We start from the raw sequence: 17,506 nt of genomic DNA, 5'->3' as shown, positions 1-17,506 counted from the left end.
CGACTTTTGAACTTTATTCCTTTTTTTTAATTATTATTTATTCGGGGACACACACATACACACCTAAGGTTTAAGGAGGTCTGCGCGGGACTGTTTTTTTTTTCCGTCCCGCTCCCACAAGGTTCTATTCAGCAACCGCTTAAAATATACTCGGTGTTCACCCGCTTTATTTCCCGACCTGACGGTTCCGCAAAATTTAGATCTCGTTTCCATAATCTCACATTCAAATGTCTCTAACGGAAAGGAGGAGATTAAGTAGCCTATAATAATTATAAATGCTATACAAAAATTGTGTTCGTGTCAATATAAATAGGCTATTTTAACATTGTACTGTCAGCAGAGAAAAAAAATGCCACAGAAAAAAAAAAATATATATAAATAACATAAATTAAATAGGACAAAGCCTATCACTCAAATTTCTAAGCAACATAAACGAAAATCATATTGCCCTACTAACGAAATGAAGTAGGCTATTTTCTGCCGAACTATTTCAAACATCCTTGCAAAAAAAGAATGTTGTTGACTGACAATGGTTTCAGTCCCAAACAGCTCCTCAGAGATAGGTGTACAGGCGGTCAGAATTAAGTGCGGATACGCTGTCAAAAGATGTCGGGAGTGCGAGTGGGCTATTGTCAGTCAGACCGCCCGCTCCGTCCAAAGTACACCAGAGTTCTGACCGCTAACGTCTTTTGACGCGCGAATGGACACAAAGTGGTCAAGCGTATAACTAGACGCGGCAGGCGCGAATTTGACGCGCTATTCACGTCCGGTGTGAACGCACAGTTATACTTTAAAATGTAATCCCGCGCCGCATGATTCCCTATGGGTGTTTCACACAGTATGCAGCGGTGAAATCGCCGTGCGACTACGGCTTTTCTCAAGTAGTGGAAGAGTTTTGTGCAGCATTTAGGACTTCCAAAATAATCCGGCGGGCCAGAAAATATTGCAGGCGGGCCAGTTTTGGCCCGCGGGCCGCCAGTTGCCGTTCCCTGTTGTAGGAAGTTGCTAGTCATCCAGTTTTTTATATCAGCTATGCATTCCGTTAATTTTGTGAATTGGTAAGTTCCGTCAGGGTGTGAAGAAATATAGAGCTGCGTATCATCAGCATAACAGTGAAAACTAATGCCATGCTTCCTAATGATATCTCCCAAGTGTAGCATGTACAGAGTGAACAGCAACGGTCCTAGTACAGAGCCTTGTGGTACGCCGTACGGAACTTGTGATCAATAAGACATCTCTTCATTTACTGCTAACAGTCAGATAAGTATGATTTAAACCATGCTAATGCAATTCCACTAATGCCAACATAATTTTCGAGTCTATTTAAAAGAATGTTGTGGTCGATAGTGTCAAATGCAGCACTAAGATCGGGTAACACTAATAGAAAGATACAACCACGATTGGATGAGAAGAGCAAATCATTTGTGACTCTAATGAGAGCTGTCTCAGTACTATGGTACGGTCTAAATCCTGATTGAAAAATCACGCAGACATAATTTCTTTCTAAAAAGGAACATAGTTGTGAAGATACTGCTTTTTCTAGTATCTTTGACAGAAAAGGTAGATTCGAGATCGACCTGTAATTGACTATTTCTGTAGGATCAAGTTTAGTTTTTTTTTAACAAGCGGTTTAATCATAGCCAGCTTAAAAGTTTTTGGTACATATCCTAATGACAAAGATGAATTAATGATATTAAGAGGAGGATCTATGATCTCTGGAAGCATCTCTTTCAGTAACTTAGGGGGTCTAACATACACGTTGGGGTCTAACATAGGGTCTAACATACACGTTGTCGATTTAGATGATTTAACGAGCAATTTTAGCAAATTCTTTCCCTTTTATAACAATGAATGAATCGAATTTTTCCTTAGGGAGACTACAATGCACTCCTTGATGCGATACTGTAGTAGACGGTTGCATAGTTATCATTTTCTCCCTGATCTTCTATCAATCTTATAAGTGAAGAAGTTCATAAAGTAATTACTGCTGTGTTGCTTGGAAACTTCTAGGCTTGAAGCTTTATTTTTCATTAGTTTAGCCACTGTTTTAAATACATACCTAGGGTTTTGTTTATTTTCTTCTTATGGGGTTGAAAGATAAGCAGATCTAGCAGCTTTTAAGGCCTCTCTGTATGCAATCGAGTTCTCTTTCCATGAAATGCGAAATACCTCTAGTTTTGTTTTCTTCCAGTTGCCAGGGGCGTCGGACTGGGGGTAAAACCAGTACTGATTACCAGGGCCCCAATGGGAGAGAGGGCCCTTGGAAAGTCTGGAATATATTTTATTTGGAACATGGGGGCCCATCAGGACTGCCTATGCATAGGGCCCGTGATCTTGTGCTACGCCCCTGCCAGTTGCGCTCCATTTTTCTGGCTGCTCTCTTAAGGGCCCGAGTGTGCTCGTTGTACCACAGCGTTGGACTATTTCCTTTAATCTTCTTTAGTGCTGGAAAAGAGAGAGTTAAAAGTTTCTGTCGCAATATCGAGTTCTTCTAAGCCAGGGGTGACCAATCCTGCTCCTGCCAATCGACTGTCCTGCACAGTTCATCTCCAACCCTAATCAAACACACCTGAAGCAACCAATTAAGGTCTTCAGGATCACTTGAAAATTAAAGGCAGGTGTGTTTGATTAGGGTTGGAGATGAACTGTGCAGGACAGTCGATTGGCAGGAGCAGGATTGGGCACCCCTGTTCTAAGCTATCTGGGATGCTGCTGAGATGATGAAACTGATCAGGAAGATTATTAATAAAGCAATCTTTAGTGGCAGAAGTGATAGGTCTAACATATTTGTTACACAGAGTCGGCTTTGCAGCCTTGGCTAAATTAAGTTTACACTAGACTAGATAATGATCTGAGATGTCATCGCTCTGCTGCAGAATTTCAACGGCATCAACATTGATTACGTGTGATAATATTAGATCTAGAGTATGATTACGACAATGAGTAGGTCCTGACACGTGTTGTCTAACTCCAATAGAGTTAAGAATGTCTTTAAATGCCAATCCCAATGCATCTTTTTCAATATCTACATGTATATTAAAATCACCAACAATTAGGACTTTATCTGCAGCCAGTACTGACTCTGATAGAAATTCAGCAAATTCTTTGATAAAGTCTGTATGGTGCCCTGGTGGCCTGAATACAGTAGCCAGCACAAATCTCAAACGTGATTTATCATTTACACTATATATTGCTACATTAAGCACCAACACTTCAAAAGAATTATATTTGAAACTAGACTTCTTAGTAATTCTGAAAATCTTACAAAAAATTACAGCAACACCTCACCCTTTGCCTTTCAGACGAGGTTCATAACAGTAATCTTGCGGGGTGGACTCATTTAAAGTAATGTAATCGTTTGGTTATAGCCAGGTTTCTGTCAAACACAGCACATCTAGGTTAAAGTCTGTAATCATATCATTAAGAATAAGTGCTATTGAAGTAAGGAATACCATCTCTTTTTAACAGGTCAGGTCTACCCCAAAAACGTTTCCAATTGTCTATGAAATCTATATTATTTTGCGGACACCACTTAGACGGTAGACGGAAGAGCAGTGTTTTGTCCCGCGACTGCAGCGCCTCACCGTCACCCAATTGCCCTGCTGCACAGGCTCTAACACAGCCAGAACCGAACAATGTACAGAGTTCACTAAGTTAGTCGCATCCAAAGCAGTATCTAAAGCCCTTGCAATTAACCTCGATTAAAGTTTGGATGCGTGTCTCTAGTTCTGAAATCTTCCCCGTCAGCTTTACTATCTCCCTGCATTTATCACATGTAAATCCTGTGCTGAGTAGGGTGACCAGACGTCCCGAAAAAATCGGGACAGTCCCAAAGTCTAAGCGGTTGTCCTGAATCTTCCGAATCCGGCCCTAATTGTCCTGTAAATTATAGCCTACTAAAGCAAAATCTTGAGTAGTTATTGTCTGATAAAACATTAAAAACTGTCCGTGGAGGTTGAGTCGTCGTGCAGCCAGCCCCCGCCGGCTGCTCATTGGCTGCAGCATCTTTTGTTTCTTTTGTTGAAGTTCTACAAAGATACCGTAGGCGCGAATGAAGAGAGCACAAGTTGCAGCAGCCGTGGGGACAGTGAATGTGCAAGCAGCCAGTGGTAAAGGAGTGATTGATTGGTCCAAGTGGTTGAGTGGTTGGTCCTGCGTTTCCAGGCTAGCGGCACTGTCAAGTCAAGTTTATTTGTATAGCGCTTTTCACAATACAGATTGTATCAAAGCACTTTCACAGTATTAAATTAAAATAATACAACAAAGTTTGTTTCAAGAGGAATTTATTGATTGATAAAATAAAATTAAATATCCCCAAAATATCCCCAACTGAGCAAGCCAAAGGCAACACTGTGTGCAAAAAAATACTTGGGCCTAATGTCTGATGTCGGGTTACACAAAGCAAATCATCTACAGAGTTATTTATTTTTCTTATTTAATGACCGACAATTTAGTTGTAGGCTAATAATAATTTTGGCATAAGGCTTATTAGCGTTAGGCTATAGCCTGAAAGGTCTGATTTAAGCACTGTTACAACAGTCATTGTTGTTGTTCTTTTCACAATGACATTTGAGTTCATGATTTTAATGGGGTTTTTTTGTGGCAGACTAAAGACTAATGACAGACTGTTGATCTTTGAATAAAAATATGTTTGGTTCAGGTTTGAAATTCATTTAAAAAATCACATTGAAACAAGATGAGGCACTTGATTATGTTGTTACCATCCAAATACAGAGGATATGAAGTGCAAGTGACAATAAGAAGAGAAGATGACATGACTCACCGTGTTTGTTGACTGATCCTACTCACCTAAGTTGCTTGATGAACTCGTAAAAGGCGCGAACGCGTGCGAGAAAAAATAAATGGACGGATGGCACGCTAACAAGCTAGCGAATTACTAGCGTGTTGTGCTAGCAATAACGATTTAGATTGAAGCTAGCGATGTCAGGTTAATGTGTGATGTTGAGTAAGCTATGTTTAGCAGTAAAAACAGCAAGGAATGATAGTAAATAATGATTCAAAACCGAAAGATATACAAAGCTTACAGACGCAAACCAACACAACAGCAGCAGCAGCAGCACAGGAGCAACGAAGCAGACAAGAGCAATCGCAATGGGTAACTATGGTGAGAGCAGGAAGAGTCTGTCTTAAAAATAATAATAATTATTATTATTGAACCTTGCTGTATTAATGTGGCTCATGAAGTCCAGAATAATCCTTATGCTGCTTTAATAACTTGTACAAAACATTATTAATCAATGCCATAGTCCTCTACTCATAATCCAATCAAATGCAAAAGGAATAAAATCAAGTCCCTATTCCACTGTTTAGATTCAAGATGAATGGCGTGCTCAATTCCTTTTAAGTTTGATTTGGTTGCTCTTCGGTCCAAGGTAAAACATTTAAGAGGCAGTGTAGAGAAATGATTCTCTGATAACCAAGGCACTCCTTAATTAAAATGTCTTTATTACAAAATTGACATGTCCTAACTGGACGTCTTTAAAAAGCCCACGCGTAGCGCCATGGAGCCTTCTTCAGGGCATAATGAAGCAGATGAAAAACTGATCTTATAATGACAAACACACACAAGTAGAAGCAAACACACAGGTGCTGGCAATCAGTGTTAAAGGTCTACAGATAATTACTAGGACACACCTCTCACACGGTTCTCAGCACTGAAGCTATAAATCACAATAATAAACAGAAACACGGGCAACAAATAGCATGCATATATATTCATGCATACATTGCTAGGGCACGCCTCTCACATGGTTCTCAGCACTGAATCTGTTGATCACAAAAATAAACAAAAAACACACAAGCAACAAATAGCATGCATATACATTCATGCATATATTGATAGGACACGCCTCTCACATGATTCTCAGCACTAAAGCTGTTGGTCACAATAGGCTTGTTTGAGATGAGCAAAATCTGCGCAGAACCGATCACCGGTGATCAGCGCGAGATGCATGCCGGTTAGAAATGTGTCCGAGTGCGGACCGCCTGGCTCTGATGTCATGCTGACGTATGTCAAAAATCTCTCGCGAGCGCAAGGCGCACGTGTCGGATTTTGCAGTCGAGCGCAGTTGCTCTCCACCGACTGCGCTGATCAAAAGCACGATGGGAAACGACTTGCTGACGACACAGCTTAATGCTCATTGGTTTAAACAACTGTGATGTATTGTTCTCTTTTAAAATGTTTGATTTTAAAACTCTAATATCAGGTTTTATGTGTATATGTTATGTGTGAATATTCCCAAACTATCTGACAGTGCGATCTCTTTGGGTTATGCAATAAAATTTTTATAAAAAAAGAAAATAAAAACACATATGTCTGTATTAAAGAAAAAAAATGTTGATAAACATGTATTTGGAATGGAATTAAATAACAAGTACTTTGGGTGTCTTGTTCATTTTATTTATTTTCATATAAAAGCAACATAACTTGAATTACATCCAGTTTATTAGCAACACTGCACAAGCGTGAATCCCGCGATATCCATCTTTGATCTCGCAATGGTCAGATCCACTACGAGAAGAGAGATCTGTCCGGCTTGCCTGCGCTTTTTTCACTCCTCCCCTCACTGCAGCCGCCTACTCTCGCATACATTTCAGGCGAGGCAAAGCGCATCTCAAACAAGGCTATTGTAAGCAAAAAACACAAGCAACAGGTAGCATGCGTATATTCATGCATCCACATGCATATACATTCATGCATACATATGCATACACATATACATATACAATACATATGAAAAATAAGTAATCACAAGAAAAACAATATTACAAAATCACAGAAAAGGTCTATAATCTATCTCCTCATTTAATCCTGGATAGTCCATTGCTTTAAAACTCCATATCCAAAAGGTTTCACGTTGCAATAACCGTTTTAAAATGTCACCTCCACGTATTGATTTTTTAATAATTTCAATGCCCTGAATTCTCAAAGATGATGGGTCACTATGATGTATTTCTTTATAGTGTTTGGCCATAGGGTAATCTTCGTTGTTGACTCGGATTGCGTATTTGTGTTCATAAAACCGCTCTTTTAGTTTTCTTTTAGTTCTGCCCACATAGAAACACCCACATGGGCATTGTAGGCGGTAGACCACATATTCAGAGTTGCAGTTAATAAAACCATTAGTCTTAAATTCTCTCTGCGTTCTCAGATCACAAAAAAATCTTACTCTGAATGACACCCTCACAATGACTGCAAGACCCACACCTATAGGTCCCCCACAATCCTTTTTCTAACCATGTTTTTTGTTTAGGACCTGGAAGGTAGCTTCTTACAAGTTTATCCCTTATGGATGGTGCCTTCTTGAACACAGTCATAGGCGGCTCTGGAAAAACGCTTTTCAGAATAGGATCACTTTGAATTAACCCCCAATTGGACTTAATTATTTGTTTCATTTCAAAGGCACTACTACTATATTGGGTAACAAAGACAGGTCTAAAGTTGTTTTTACCCATGTCTTTCCTCCTCTTTTTCTTTTTTAGTAGTAGGTCAGAGCGTGTTGTGGAGCGTGCTTTTATTCTTGCTTTTTCTATTATCATTGGTGAGTAGCCAAGCTAATTAACATCTCAAAAAATACATTAACTCAAGACTCTGTGAATGTGCTATCAAAAGGATTGACTTTTTTCGAAAAGGTGGACCTTTTTAGGTTCTATAGAAATCTTCATTTGAAAGTATGGTACCATCAGTCGAATAAACTCTTGAATAGCACACTTGAATTGAATTTTGATACCACTCGTGATGTCAGGAGACAGTTTAAGCCTAAGTCAAACTTTATGCCTATGAGTTCTAATCCCACTTTGATTGCTTTTACCAAAAATGTTTCTCATGACATAGATAATATGTTTGACAAAAGACAGAACAGAATAAAACACAATCTCTCAAAACGCGAAAGAGATGCACTCTAACAAAGAATGAGCAGATAATAATAAAGCCTGCTGACAAAGGGGGTGCAGTTGTAGTAATGGATAAATGTTCATATATTATTGAAGCTCAAAGACAACTAGGAAATAATATTTATTATGAACAACTGCAGAGAAATCCAATTGTAAAAATGAAAAACGAACTGAGGGACATTTTATCTTTTGGTAGAGACCAAAAATGGATCTCAGACAATGAATTTGCTTTTCTAATGAATGAGAATCCCCAAATGCCATGTTTCTACATGTTGCCTAAGATCCATTAGAATTTAGAACAACCTGAGGGTAGACCCATTATCTCAGGCAATGGATCTCTGACTGAGCCCTGCTCCCAATTTGTGGACTTTTTTATAAAACATTTAGTGCGGGATCTCCCTTCTTTCATTGAAGACACTACTGATGTGCTATGTAAACTTATGAATATCACAGATGTTAGAAATTGTTATTTGGTGACTTTAGATGTAGCCTCCCTATATACCAATATTAAACACCAGGAAGGCCTATTAGCCTTACAACATTATTTGTTACATAGTTCGGAGACGTCACCACCCAACCATTTTTTACTTTCTCTCACAGAATGGATTTTACACAATAATGTGTTTCTTTTCCAAGACAATTTCTTTAGACAGCTCAAGGGCACAGCGATGGGTGCATGTTTTGCTCCTAATTATGCCAATTTATTTTTAGGTCACTGGGAAGAGCAATACATATATAATCGATCTAGTAACAAATTCTGTGATAAGATAGTATTTTGGGGACGCTTTATCGATGATATTCTTTTTCTTTGGTCTGGGAATGAGGAAGAACTTTTGCAGTTTCATGAGTACATCAATACAACTAACTCAAATATAAAACTGTCAATTGAACATTCAAAAACATCTATTCATTTTTGGGATTTGACTATCTCTATAGATGACAATAATCTCTTGTACACAACAATATATAGGAAAAGCACAGATAGAAATACTTTATTGAGGGCTGACAGCTTCCATCCAAGGAGCCTGAAAGATAACATTCCTTTTGGACAATTTCAGCGTCTTAGACGCATCTGCAACAAAGACTCTGATTTTGAAATGCAGGCTCAAGATATGACATTAAGGTTCAGGGCTAGGGGCTACTCACCAATGATAATAGAAAAAGCAAGAATAAAAGCACGCTCCACAACACGCTCTGACCTACTACTAAAAAAGAAAAAGAGGAGGAAAGACATGGGTAAATACAACTTTAGACCTGTCTTTGTTACCCAATATAGTAGTAGTGCCTTTGAAATGAAACAAATAATTAAGTCCAATTGGGGGTTAATTCAAAGTGATCCTATTCTGAAAAGCGTTTTTCCAGAGCCACCTATGACTGTTCAAGAAGGCACCATCCATAAGGGATAAACTTGTAAGAAGCTACCTTCCAGGTCCTAAACAAAAAACATGGTTAGAAAAAGGATTGTGGGGGACCTATAGGTGTGGGTCTTGCAGTCATTGTGAGGGTGTCATTCAGAGTAAGATTTTTTTGTGATCTGAGAACGCAGAGAGAATTTAATACTAATGGTTTTATTAACTGCAACTCTGAATATGTGGTCTACCGCCTACAATGCCCATGTGGGTGTTTCTATGTGGGCAGAACTAAAAGAAAACTAAAAGAGCGGTTTTATGAACACAAATACGCAATCCGAGTCAACAACGAAGATTACCCTATGGCCAAACACTATAAAGAAATACATCATAGTGACCCATCATCTTTGAGAATTCAGGGCATTGAAATTATTAAAAAATCAATACGTGGAGGTGACATTTTAAAACGGTTATTGCAACGTGAAACCTTTTGGATATGGAGTTTTAAAGCAATGGACTATCCAGGATTAAATGAGGAGATAGATTATAGACCTTTTCTGTGATTTTGTAATATTGTTTTTCTTGTGATTACTTATTTTTCATATGTATTGTATATGTATATGTGTATGCATATGTATGCATGAATGTATATGCATGTGGATGCATGAATATACGCATGCTACCTGTTGCTTGTGTTTTTTGCTTACAATAGCCTTGTTTGAGATGCGCTTTGCCTCGCCTGAAATGTATGCGAGAGTAGGCGGCTGCAGTGAGGGGAGGAGTGAAAAAAGCGCAGGCAAGCCGGACAGATCTCTCTTCTCGTAGTGGATCTGACCATTGCGAGATCAAAGATGGATATCGCGGGATTCACGCTTGTGCAGTGTTGCTAATAAACTGGATGTAATTCAAGTTATGTTGCTTTTATATGAAAATAAATAAAATGAACAAGACACCCAAAGTACTTGTTATTTAATTCCATTCCAAATACATGTTTATCAATATTTTTTTTCTTTAATACAGACATATGTGTTTTTATTTATTTTCTTTTTTTATAAAAATTAAATTGCATAACCCAAAGAGATCGCACTGTCAGATAGTTTGGGAATATTCACACATAACATATACACATAAAACCTGATATTAGAGTTTTAAAATCAAACATTTTAAAAGAGAACAATACATCACAGTTGTTTAAACCAATGAGCATTAAGCTGTGTCGTCAGCAAGTCGTTTCCCATCGTGCTTTTGATCAGCGCAGTCGGTGGAGAGCAACTGCGCTCGACTGCAAAATCCGACACGTGCGCCTTGCGCTCGCGAGAGATTTTTGACATACGTCAGCATGACATCAGAGCCAGGCGGTCCGCACTCGGACACATTTCTAACCGGCATGCATCTCGCGCTGATCACCGGTGATCGGTTCTGCGCAGATTTTGCTCATCTCAAACAAGCCTATTGTGACCAACAGCTTTAGTGCTGAGAATCATGTGAGAGGCGTGTCCTATCAATATATGCATGAATGTATATGCATGCTATTTGTTGCTTGTGTGTTTTTTGTTTATTTTTGTGATCAACAGATTCAGTGCTGAGAACCATGTGAGAGGCGTGCCCTAGCAATGTATGCATGAATATATATGCATGCTATTTGTTGCCCGTGTTTCTGTTTATTATTGTGATTTATAGCTTCAGTGCTGAGAACCGTGTGAGAGGTGTGTCCTAGTAATTATCTGTAGACCTTTAACACTGATTGCCAGCACCTGTGTGTTTGCTTCTACTTGTGTGTGTTTGTCATTATAAGATCAGTTTTTCATCTGCTTCATTATGCCCTGAAGAAGGCTCCATGGCGCTACGCGTGGGCTTTTTAAAGTTGTCCAGTTAGGACATGTCAATTTTGTAATAAAGACATTTTAATTAAGGAGTGCCTTGGTTATCAGAGAATCATTTCTCTACACTGCCTCTTACCTATTACACTGTATTTTCTTTTTCACTCTGAAATATGTCACACTGCCAAAATTATATGTATTTTAGTTCTATGTGTGATATTTATTTTGTTTTTAAAGGCATTATTTTCATTATTATGGACCCTTTTCACATTTCCAGGGTTCTCTGAAGCAGAAATCATCATAGTTGGGCAAACTTCTATAGTGGTGAATGGGAGAGAACAGCAAATATTCATTTTTCCCGTTTGCTCTAATAGCTAAAGAAAAAAACTGCGTTTTCACGACTTTCCAAAAGAGAAGAAAAAATAGAGAGACACTGATTACAACAGTCAGAAGAGAAAAAGATATCAAATTTGCCATCACTCCCTCGGCCATTGTATTAGAAACACCCGCGCAGCAGCGTTAATTATTTTTCTTTGTCATTTACTGACAAGGTTGAATTATTATTATTAGAAAATAATGGACACGGCCACGTAAAGCGAATTATTTTCTAATAATTCAATGGACTGGGAGTCAGTATTTCTCTAGTAACAGAGGCTTGAGCCATTTATAGCAGTCTAATGCAGTTATTAAAGAGTGAGAGAGAGAGAGAGAGAGATTAAGCGGGTGTGAATTACCTGAGAGTCTGCGCATCTCAACAGTGTTCGGCACCAGCGTCTCTACAAATAGCAAAACTGTAAGTTTATTTACTTCAAGTACAGCGCCGTTATTACTTATAGCTTTTAAGTTGCAAAACTATTTTATTTATAAAATCATCAGAGCAGCACTGACAACACATTTCTGTGCAAGTGTGTGTCCTTACTGTATGTGTGAATTTGAATGGGAGAGTGAGAGTGGGAGACTAATGAGAGTGGGAGATGTGCTTTCCATACATCATAAAACGTTATTTTGTGGCAAAATACATTGAAATAATTTGACGTTTTTATCCTTCTATATTTAATATAAGCTTGGTCAGTGTCATTGTGGATTTTGGTTCTTTTGCTGTTGTAGGCTGTTAAAGTACTTTGAAAAAATGTAATAAAAATTAAAAAACATAGTTGATACTAGATTTGTTGACTGAGTAAATGTCATCAAAATCTGTGAAAAAGGTTCCATTTATTGTTGTGTTTTTGCTGCAAAAAATTGATGTATAAGTACTAATTTTAAAAATGTCTCTGTCTTTTAGTACCTGGTGTCACTTATTGAGAGCAAATTTGGATGGATGTGCGTCTTCTATTTCTTCATAGTCATGGTAGGTAATTGTAATGGAACAGTGAAGCACTAAAGGCACATCTTTTCATTAGACAAAAACTATTCAGTGAACAGTGACTCATTTTTAATTGTCAAATTAAAGGTGAAGTGTAATTTGTGTAATTAGCATCACCAGACTGAATCATTAAAACAGGAAATGGACCAAAAATATGAATGACTCATCCTGAACCACACAGAATTGTGTCCAATCAAATGCTCTCTAGAATAAGAATGTACCTACCTTTAAAGGAGAACTTGGTAACTTTTTTAACTTAATAAAACTGTCTAGAAATCATTTGGATGGTTAAACAACCTGTTCTGGTGATATTGGTGACTTTCCCCGCTCCCCCCAGCGTTCCCAGGCGGAAAACCAACCTTGCAACTTGCGCACTGCCGTCCCGGCAAAGTGAAATTGGAAGTCTCGTGAGAAGCGAGAACTAGAACGAGAACGAGCGCGAAACACAAATTGCTTTACGGCAATTCGACATAAACACACACGCATGTATGATGTATTACCAGATTACCCACCTCGGTAGACATAGCTCCACGCGATACAGTTGGCTTGCTCCGATCAAAACAAACGCACATGAGCAGCGGTAGAGAGGGGGAGGAGGCCGCCGCAAGTGAGTTTTTTACGACTGTGTTGTGAAATATACGCCCCCCCACAGCTGTAGGGGGAGCTCGTGGGGAAAACATGCGACAACAAAAGGGAAAATCAGCGAAGAAGTGACTAGAGTTCGCTAGAGTTACAGAGTTCTCCTTTAATACCATTTACCACTGACTAGCAAGCAGAAAATCATGCTTCATAATATGCAACGAAAAATGTAATGAAAACGTATCGGCTATACTTTTAAAAAAACTAAAGGAAGGGCACAATCTCTTTACTGTGTCCAATCCAAACTTCCTGTTTCAATAGGAAATACATCAACACAAGAAAGAAAACTGTGCTCATCAAACCATTTCATGGATCTTTAAGCTTGTAAACGATTTGAACACTGCGTAAATGAGCATGATCTTCTCCTTAAATGTGCCATCTACTCTAAAGTCAATGTTCTGAAAGCTTAGAAGGCTGAGACTTTAACATTTGTCTTTCTCTCATCCACAGACAGGGTGCAGCGCGCTCTTCATCATTCCACTCCTCTTCCGTGAAATCCGCTCCTTATGCCGAGACAGTCAAGCTCGAACACATCAGCTCTGAGGTCATTCGGGTGACTTCTTTTGCCTGAATCTTCATTGAAAATCTGACATTTTGAAAATACAGACTTGCTTTTGTAGCACCTCTTATTTAAGTTTTTTTTCTCGAAAACAGAAACCTCACATTTAGTCTGGCTACTCTACATCAAGTAATTGTTCAGACAGGCAGCAATTCTGTTTATTTTTCCTGTATTCTAGTCTGATCAGCAAACAAGAATAAACCTATCCTCAAGTAATTTCATTTATGAAGACAGTGAATGTTGCTTAAGGTCTGTTTCTGTTTTATTTCGGTGTATTGCTGTGCTGTTTTTTTGGGGGGTTTTTTTTTTACCATTTGTTTTTTAAATTCTAATTTTATAATTGTTAGAGGGCAGGACCCTCTTGAGTTTAATTCATGGTGATTGTAGCCTGATTAAATTGTTGTATTGAATGGTTGCTTGAACTGAAGAAATAGATTCATAGCATCATCATGGGGTTGTAATTTATGTGTTAAATTTGCACCAATTTTTAAATTCACACTGAAAACACTCAGTTACACTTTAGTATCACATAAGTTAAGTGTATTATGGGATGTTTAAATGTAACACTACAGTTCAGCAATTTGATGTTTTGTTTCAACTATTGGAACCTGTACAGGTATTGCTCAAATGTTTGAATTATGTGATCCATTGTTCCTGCATATATATACCTATATATAAGTAATAATAAATTCAGGCAAACATCATGTCTTTATTGATTTAACACATTAGAGTCAATCATTGATTCAGTCAAGGACTGATTAACAGAGCTTGACTGTTTTTACTGAGCTGTATGTCAATGTCAGTAAAGTGCACATGCGTCTCTTATCATCTTGTCCTAAATTAGTTGTATTCACTGTAGTTATTGTTTATCTTCTTTTTTCAGTCAAGTGGCAACTGTTCAGTGGCAAACATTTTTGACATCCAGTCAAAACTATCCCTTATGAAACAAAAATATATGGGAATATACTGAAAAATGTAATTAAATATGATAAATATATATACATTTCCATATATGGGAAACTGGCGCTTATATTTTCTAATATACTGTAATATATGCATGGACCATGTATGGTTACACGTTCATACATGCAGTCCTGGACCACTAATGGTCTCTAAAATCAACTTAGGCTTACGATGCTGGTCAGAATTATTGGGACTACTAAATATGAACGAAGTAGCCTGTGAAAATAAATCTGTATTGTTAATCTTTTTGACCTTTTATTCAAATAATTCACTTTTTTTTTTTTTTTTACCTTTTATTGAAGTAAAACAATTGAAAGTCTCATTATGTAATACATGTTTTACTCTAAATACATATTGGCCACAAATTAATGGCACACTTTTATTCAATACTTTTTGCAACCTCCCTTTGCCAAGAAAACAGAGTTATCATTATAGGTAATTCCTGATGGATTTGGAGAACACCTGACAAGAGATCAGAGAGCACTCCTTACAGAATCTCTAGAACCTTCAAATTCCCAGGTCAATGTTGTTGCACTGTTCTCTTCAGTTCAGATCAGGGGATTGGGATGAAACCCATTTTTGTGTTGATACTTGTTTTGAATCATTGTCTTAACCAGGGGCCTGTTTCAGAAAGGAGGTTCAACCAATTCTGAGTTAAAACTTGAACTCTGAGTTGACTTACCCTGAGATGGGAAATTCTGAGTTTTCGTTTACGGAACAGCTGAAATGAGTTAGTTCAATCAACTCCGAGTTGACTGACTCTGAGTTAAGCGCGTGCACCACAACTATAAAAAGCCATTATCAATGGAGTGCAGATATTATGAGTCACCATGGCAACAGCGCCAGACAAAAAGAGGTCTGCATATTTCTCACCAGCAGAACTGGATGAGCTTCTGCAAGCATATGGAGAGTACGAACACATATTATTATTAAATATCAGCTCCGGCAGCGAAGGACAGAGAGTTAGCTAGGGAGAAAATAGTTGCTCGAGTCAATGCATAACTTTACATTTTAATTACTGTTATACAGTGATGGGTGTAATTAATTACCAAGTAATCTAAATACTGTAAATTACAGAAGAATTAAGAGTAATCCCTTTAATTTAATTAAAGTAAAATCTGATGTAATTGCATTAGACTATAGAACAATTCTGTATATTTAAAGCCACACTAAGTAGAAATTGTGTTTTTGTCAAACAGCGATCCCTAGAGTCGCTGTGGAATACTTGCACTGTCGTAAATTATATTATAACATTTTTACATGATTGCAGCTAAATCACAAGTAAATAGTCTATAGTCTAGGCCTACTGTATAATTTAATTTGTGTTGTTTTTATTGGAATGTAAACATTACAAAATGCCAGATAACATCAATTAAGTTAAATGTACGTCGCATTATTTCATAACATTGGCCGTTATGATGTCATTAGACATGATTATTGCAATTTATCATAATAGTTTGCAAATTGTGCTCGTTTACACTATTTACAACCTCTACGTTAGGCTTATTTATGATAACTATGTGAGATATTGAAAGCTGTTCTCATGATAATCGCAGGAATCAACGTCAACAGCGTCTGATATCCCTCAGGACTACGTGATAAATACACCTCACAACACCTGAGTTCAGCTGGCAAACTAATTTGTGAGGCATAGCTATCTGATTTATCAAAACGATTCCATTTACACCTGGTCACATAAATGTATTTTTGCGAAACGGATTTAAATTCGATCTTCAATTCTCGCGCTATATGCAGATTTAATGGAGTGCACGTCACCGAGATATGAGCTGCATTTTATAGATCATCAGCTAAAATTTCAAAATCAAAGACCGCAATAAGAGAGAGCAGTAACAGCCCTGGTAAGATCATTTCGTTTCTTTACTTTTAATGATGAAGATTGTGTGTTAAGCGTATGCGACTTACTTTTACTTTGATTTGCGATAGTTTGCACGTTGGCTTGATGCAGTTGCTCATCTGCGGTGATGCGTGTTCCAGCGCGTCGTCATATCTGGATATAACATAATAGAGCCCTATACAACGCTCTCACACGTTTTTTTTTATTTTTATTTAGCATTTTTGGGAGGAGTACAATTTACATATGTGGTTTCAACAACCATATGCATTTACACTTGTCCAGTTTCGTCTGGAATGCGTCTCAGATCTCCTCCTGAAGTGGTTTGAGCGGTCGGATTCAAATCCGTCTCAAATGCGTTTCGGAGGGCATTTAAACCTGGACTTTTCACGATCGGATAGCTATCCGATCTGAGAAAATGCATGAAGTGGCCAGGTGTAAACAACCCCCATGACAAAAACATACGCACGAAAGCCGAAAACAAACGCTGGTTGGCCTCTCATGTCCAAATTTGACGAAGTGGTGGGGGAAGTGACGTATGCCGTAAAGCAGTCGAATTTTGTAGTTCTTTTTGTGCTCTTGTTACTACCCGAACACCGAAGTTACATAGTGCCAGTAAAAGCGATGCAGACCCTGTCAGGCTATGGCAGACGTGTCATTCAACCTATTGTAAGTTGATGTACCATCACAAGGATCTTGGAAATATATTATGAAGGTTGAAAAGTTACATAGTGTCGCTTTAAAGTCTTTACTTTACAGTTAGATTTAAAGTATCCTCTCCTTGAGAGAAAGAACATGTTATCTTAATGTTTTGAGAAGACTCTCCTCCTCACCAAATCCAATCTTGAAGAAACTGTGTCTGTGTTTGTTAGTATTCTTGGTTACAGGTTAAGGAACAAGCGGAAATATAGTGGCCAAGCCCCTGAAGCAGCAGCAAGAGCAGGAATAGTATAAACAGCAGAAATTGAAGAAAAAAGAGCTGGTTTAGAAGTATAGGTGAAAATGAACTCAAAATGAACAGAAGTTCAGATGAGAATGAACATAGAA

At 38.0% G+C, this 17,506-nt stretch overlaps 1 protein-coding gene and 1 long non-coding RNA gene across 3 annotated transcripts in view; one reads left to right on the top strand and one right to left on the bottom strand.

Annotated features, from left to right (window-relative positions):
- The window catches only part of slc37a3 (solute carrier family 37 member 3), a 51,798-nt gene extending 37,433 nt beyond the window's left edge, over positions 1 to 14,365 (top strand). The window contains exons 13-14 of one of the 2 annotated variants that reach the window (XM_082167435.1): positions 12,366 to 12,431; positions 13,536 to 14,365. In XM_082167435.1, coding sequence (XP_082023561.1) covers positions 12,366 to 12,431; positions 13,536 to 13,628 — 159 coding nt within the window. In that variant the 3' untranslated portion in view covers positions 13,629 to 14,365. Of the gene's footprint in view, positions 1 to 9,975; positions 10,214 to 12,365; positions 12,432 to 13,535 lie in introns of those variants that run through there. The other variant, XM_082167436.1, reaches the window with a different exon arrangement.
- On the bottom strand, positions 992 to 9,969 carry LOC309497225. The gene is made up of 2 exons (XR_014205449.1): positions 6,176 to 9,969; positions 992 to 6,134 (listed from the first exon to the last, which is right to left on the bottom strand). It is a non-coding gene; the product is annotated as an uncharacterized lncRNA (long non-coding RNA).
- Positions 14,366 to 17,506: the final 3,141 nt, after the last annotated feature.

Source organism: Leuciscus leuciscus (genome assembly GCF_965113295.1).
Source record: "Leuciscus leuciscus genome assembly, chromosome: 4".
In the NCBI taxonomy this organism is placed as follows: Eukaryota; Metazoa; Chordata; class Actinopteri; order Cypriniformes; family Leuciscidae; genus Leuciscus; species Leuciscus leuciscus.
This window is presented reverse-complemented; position numbering and strand designations above follow the sequence as displayed.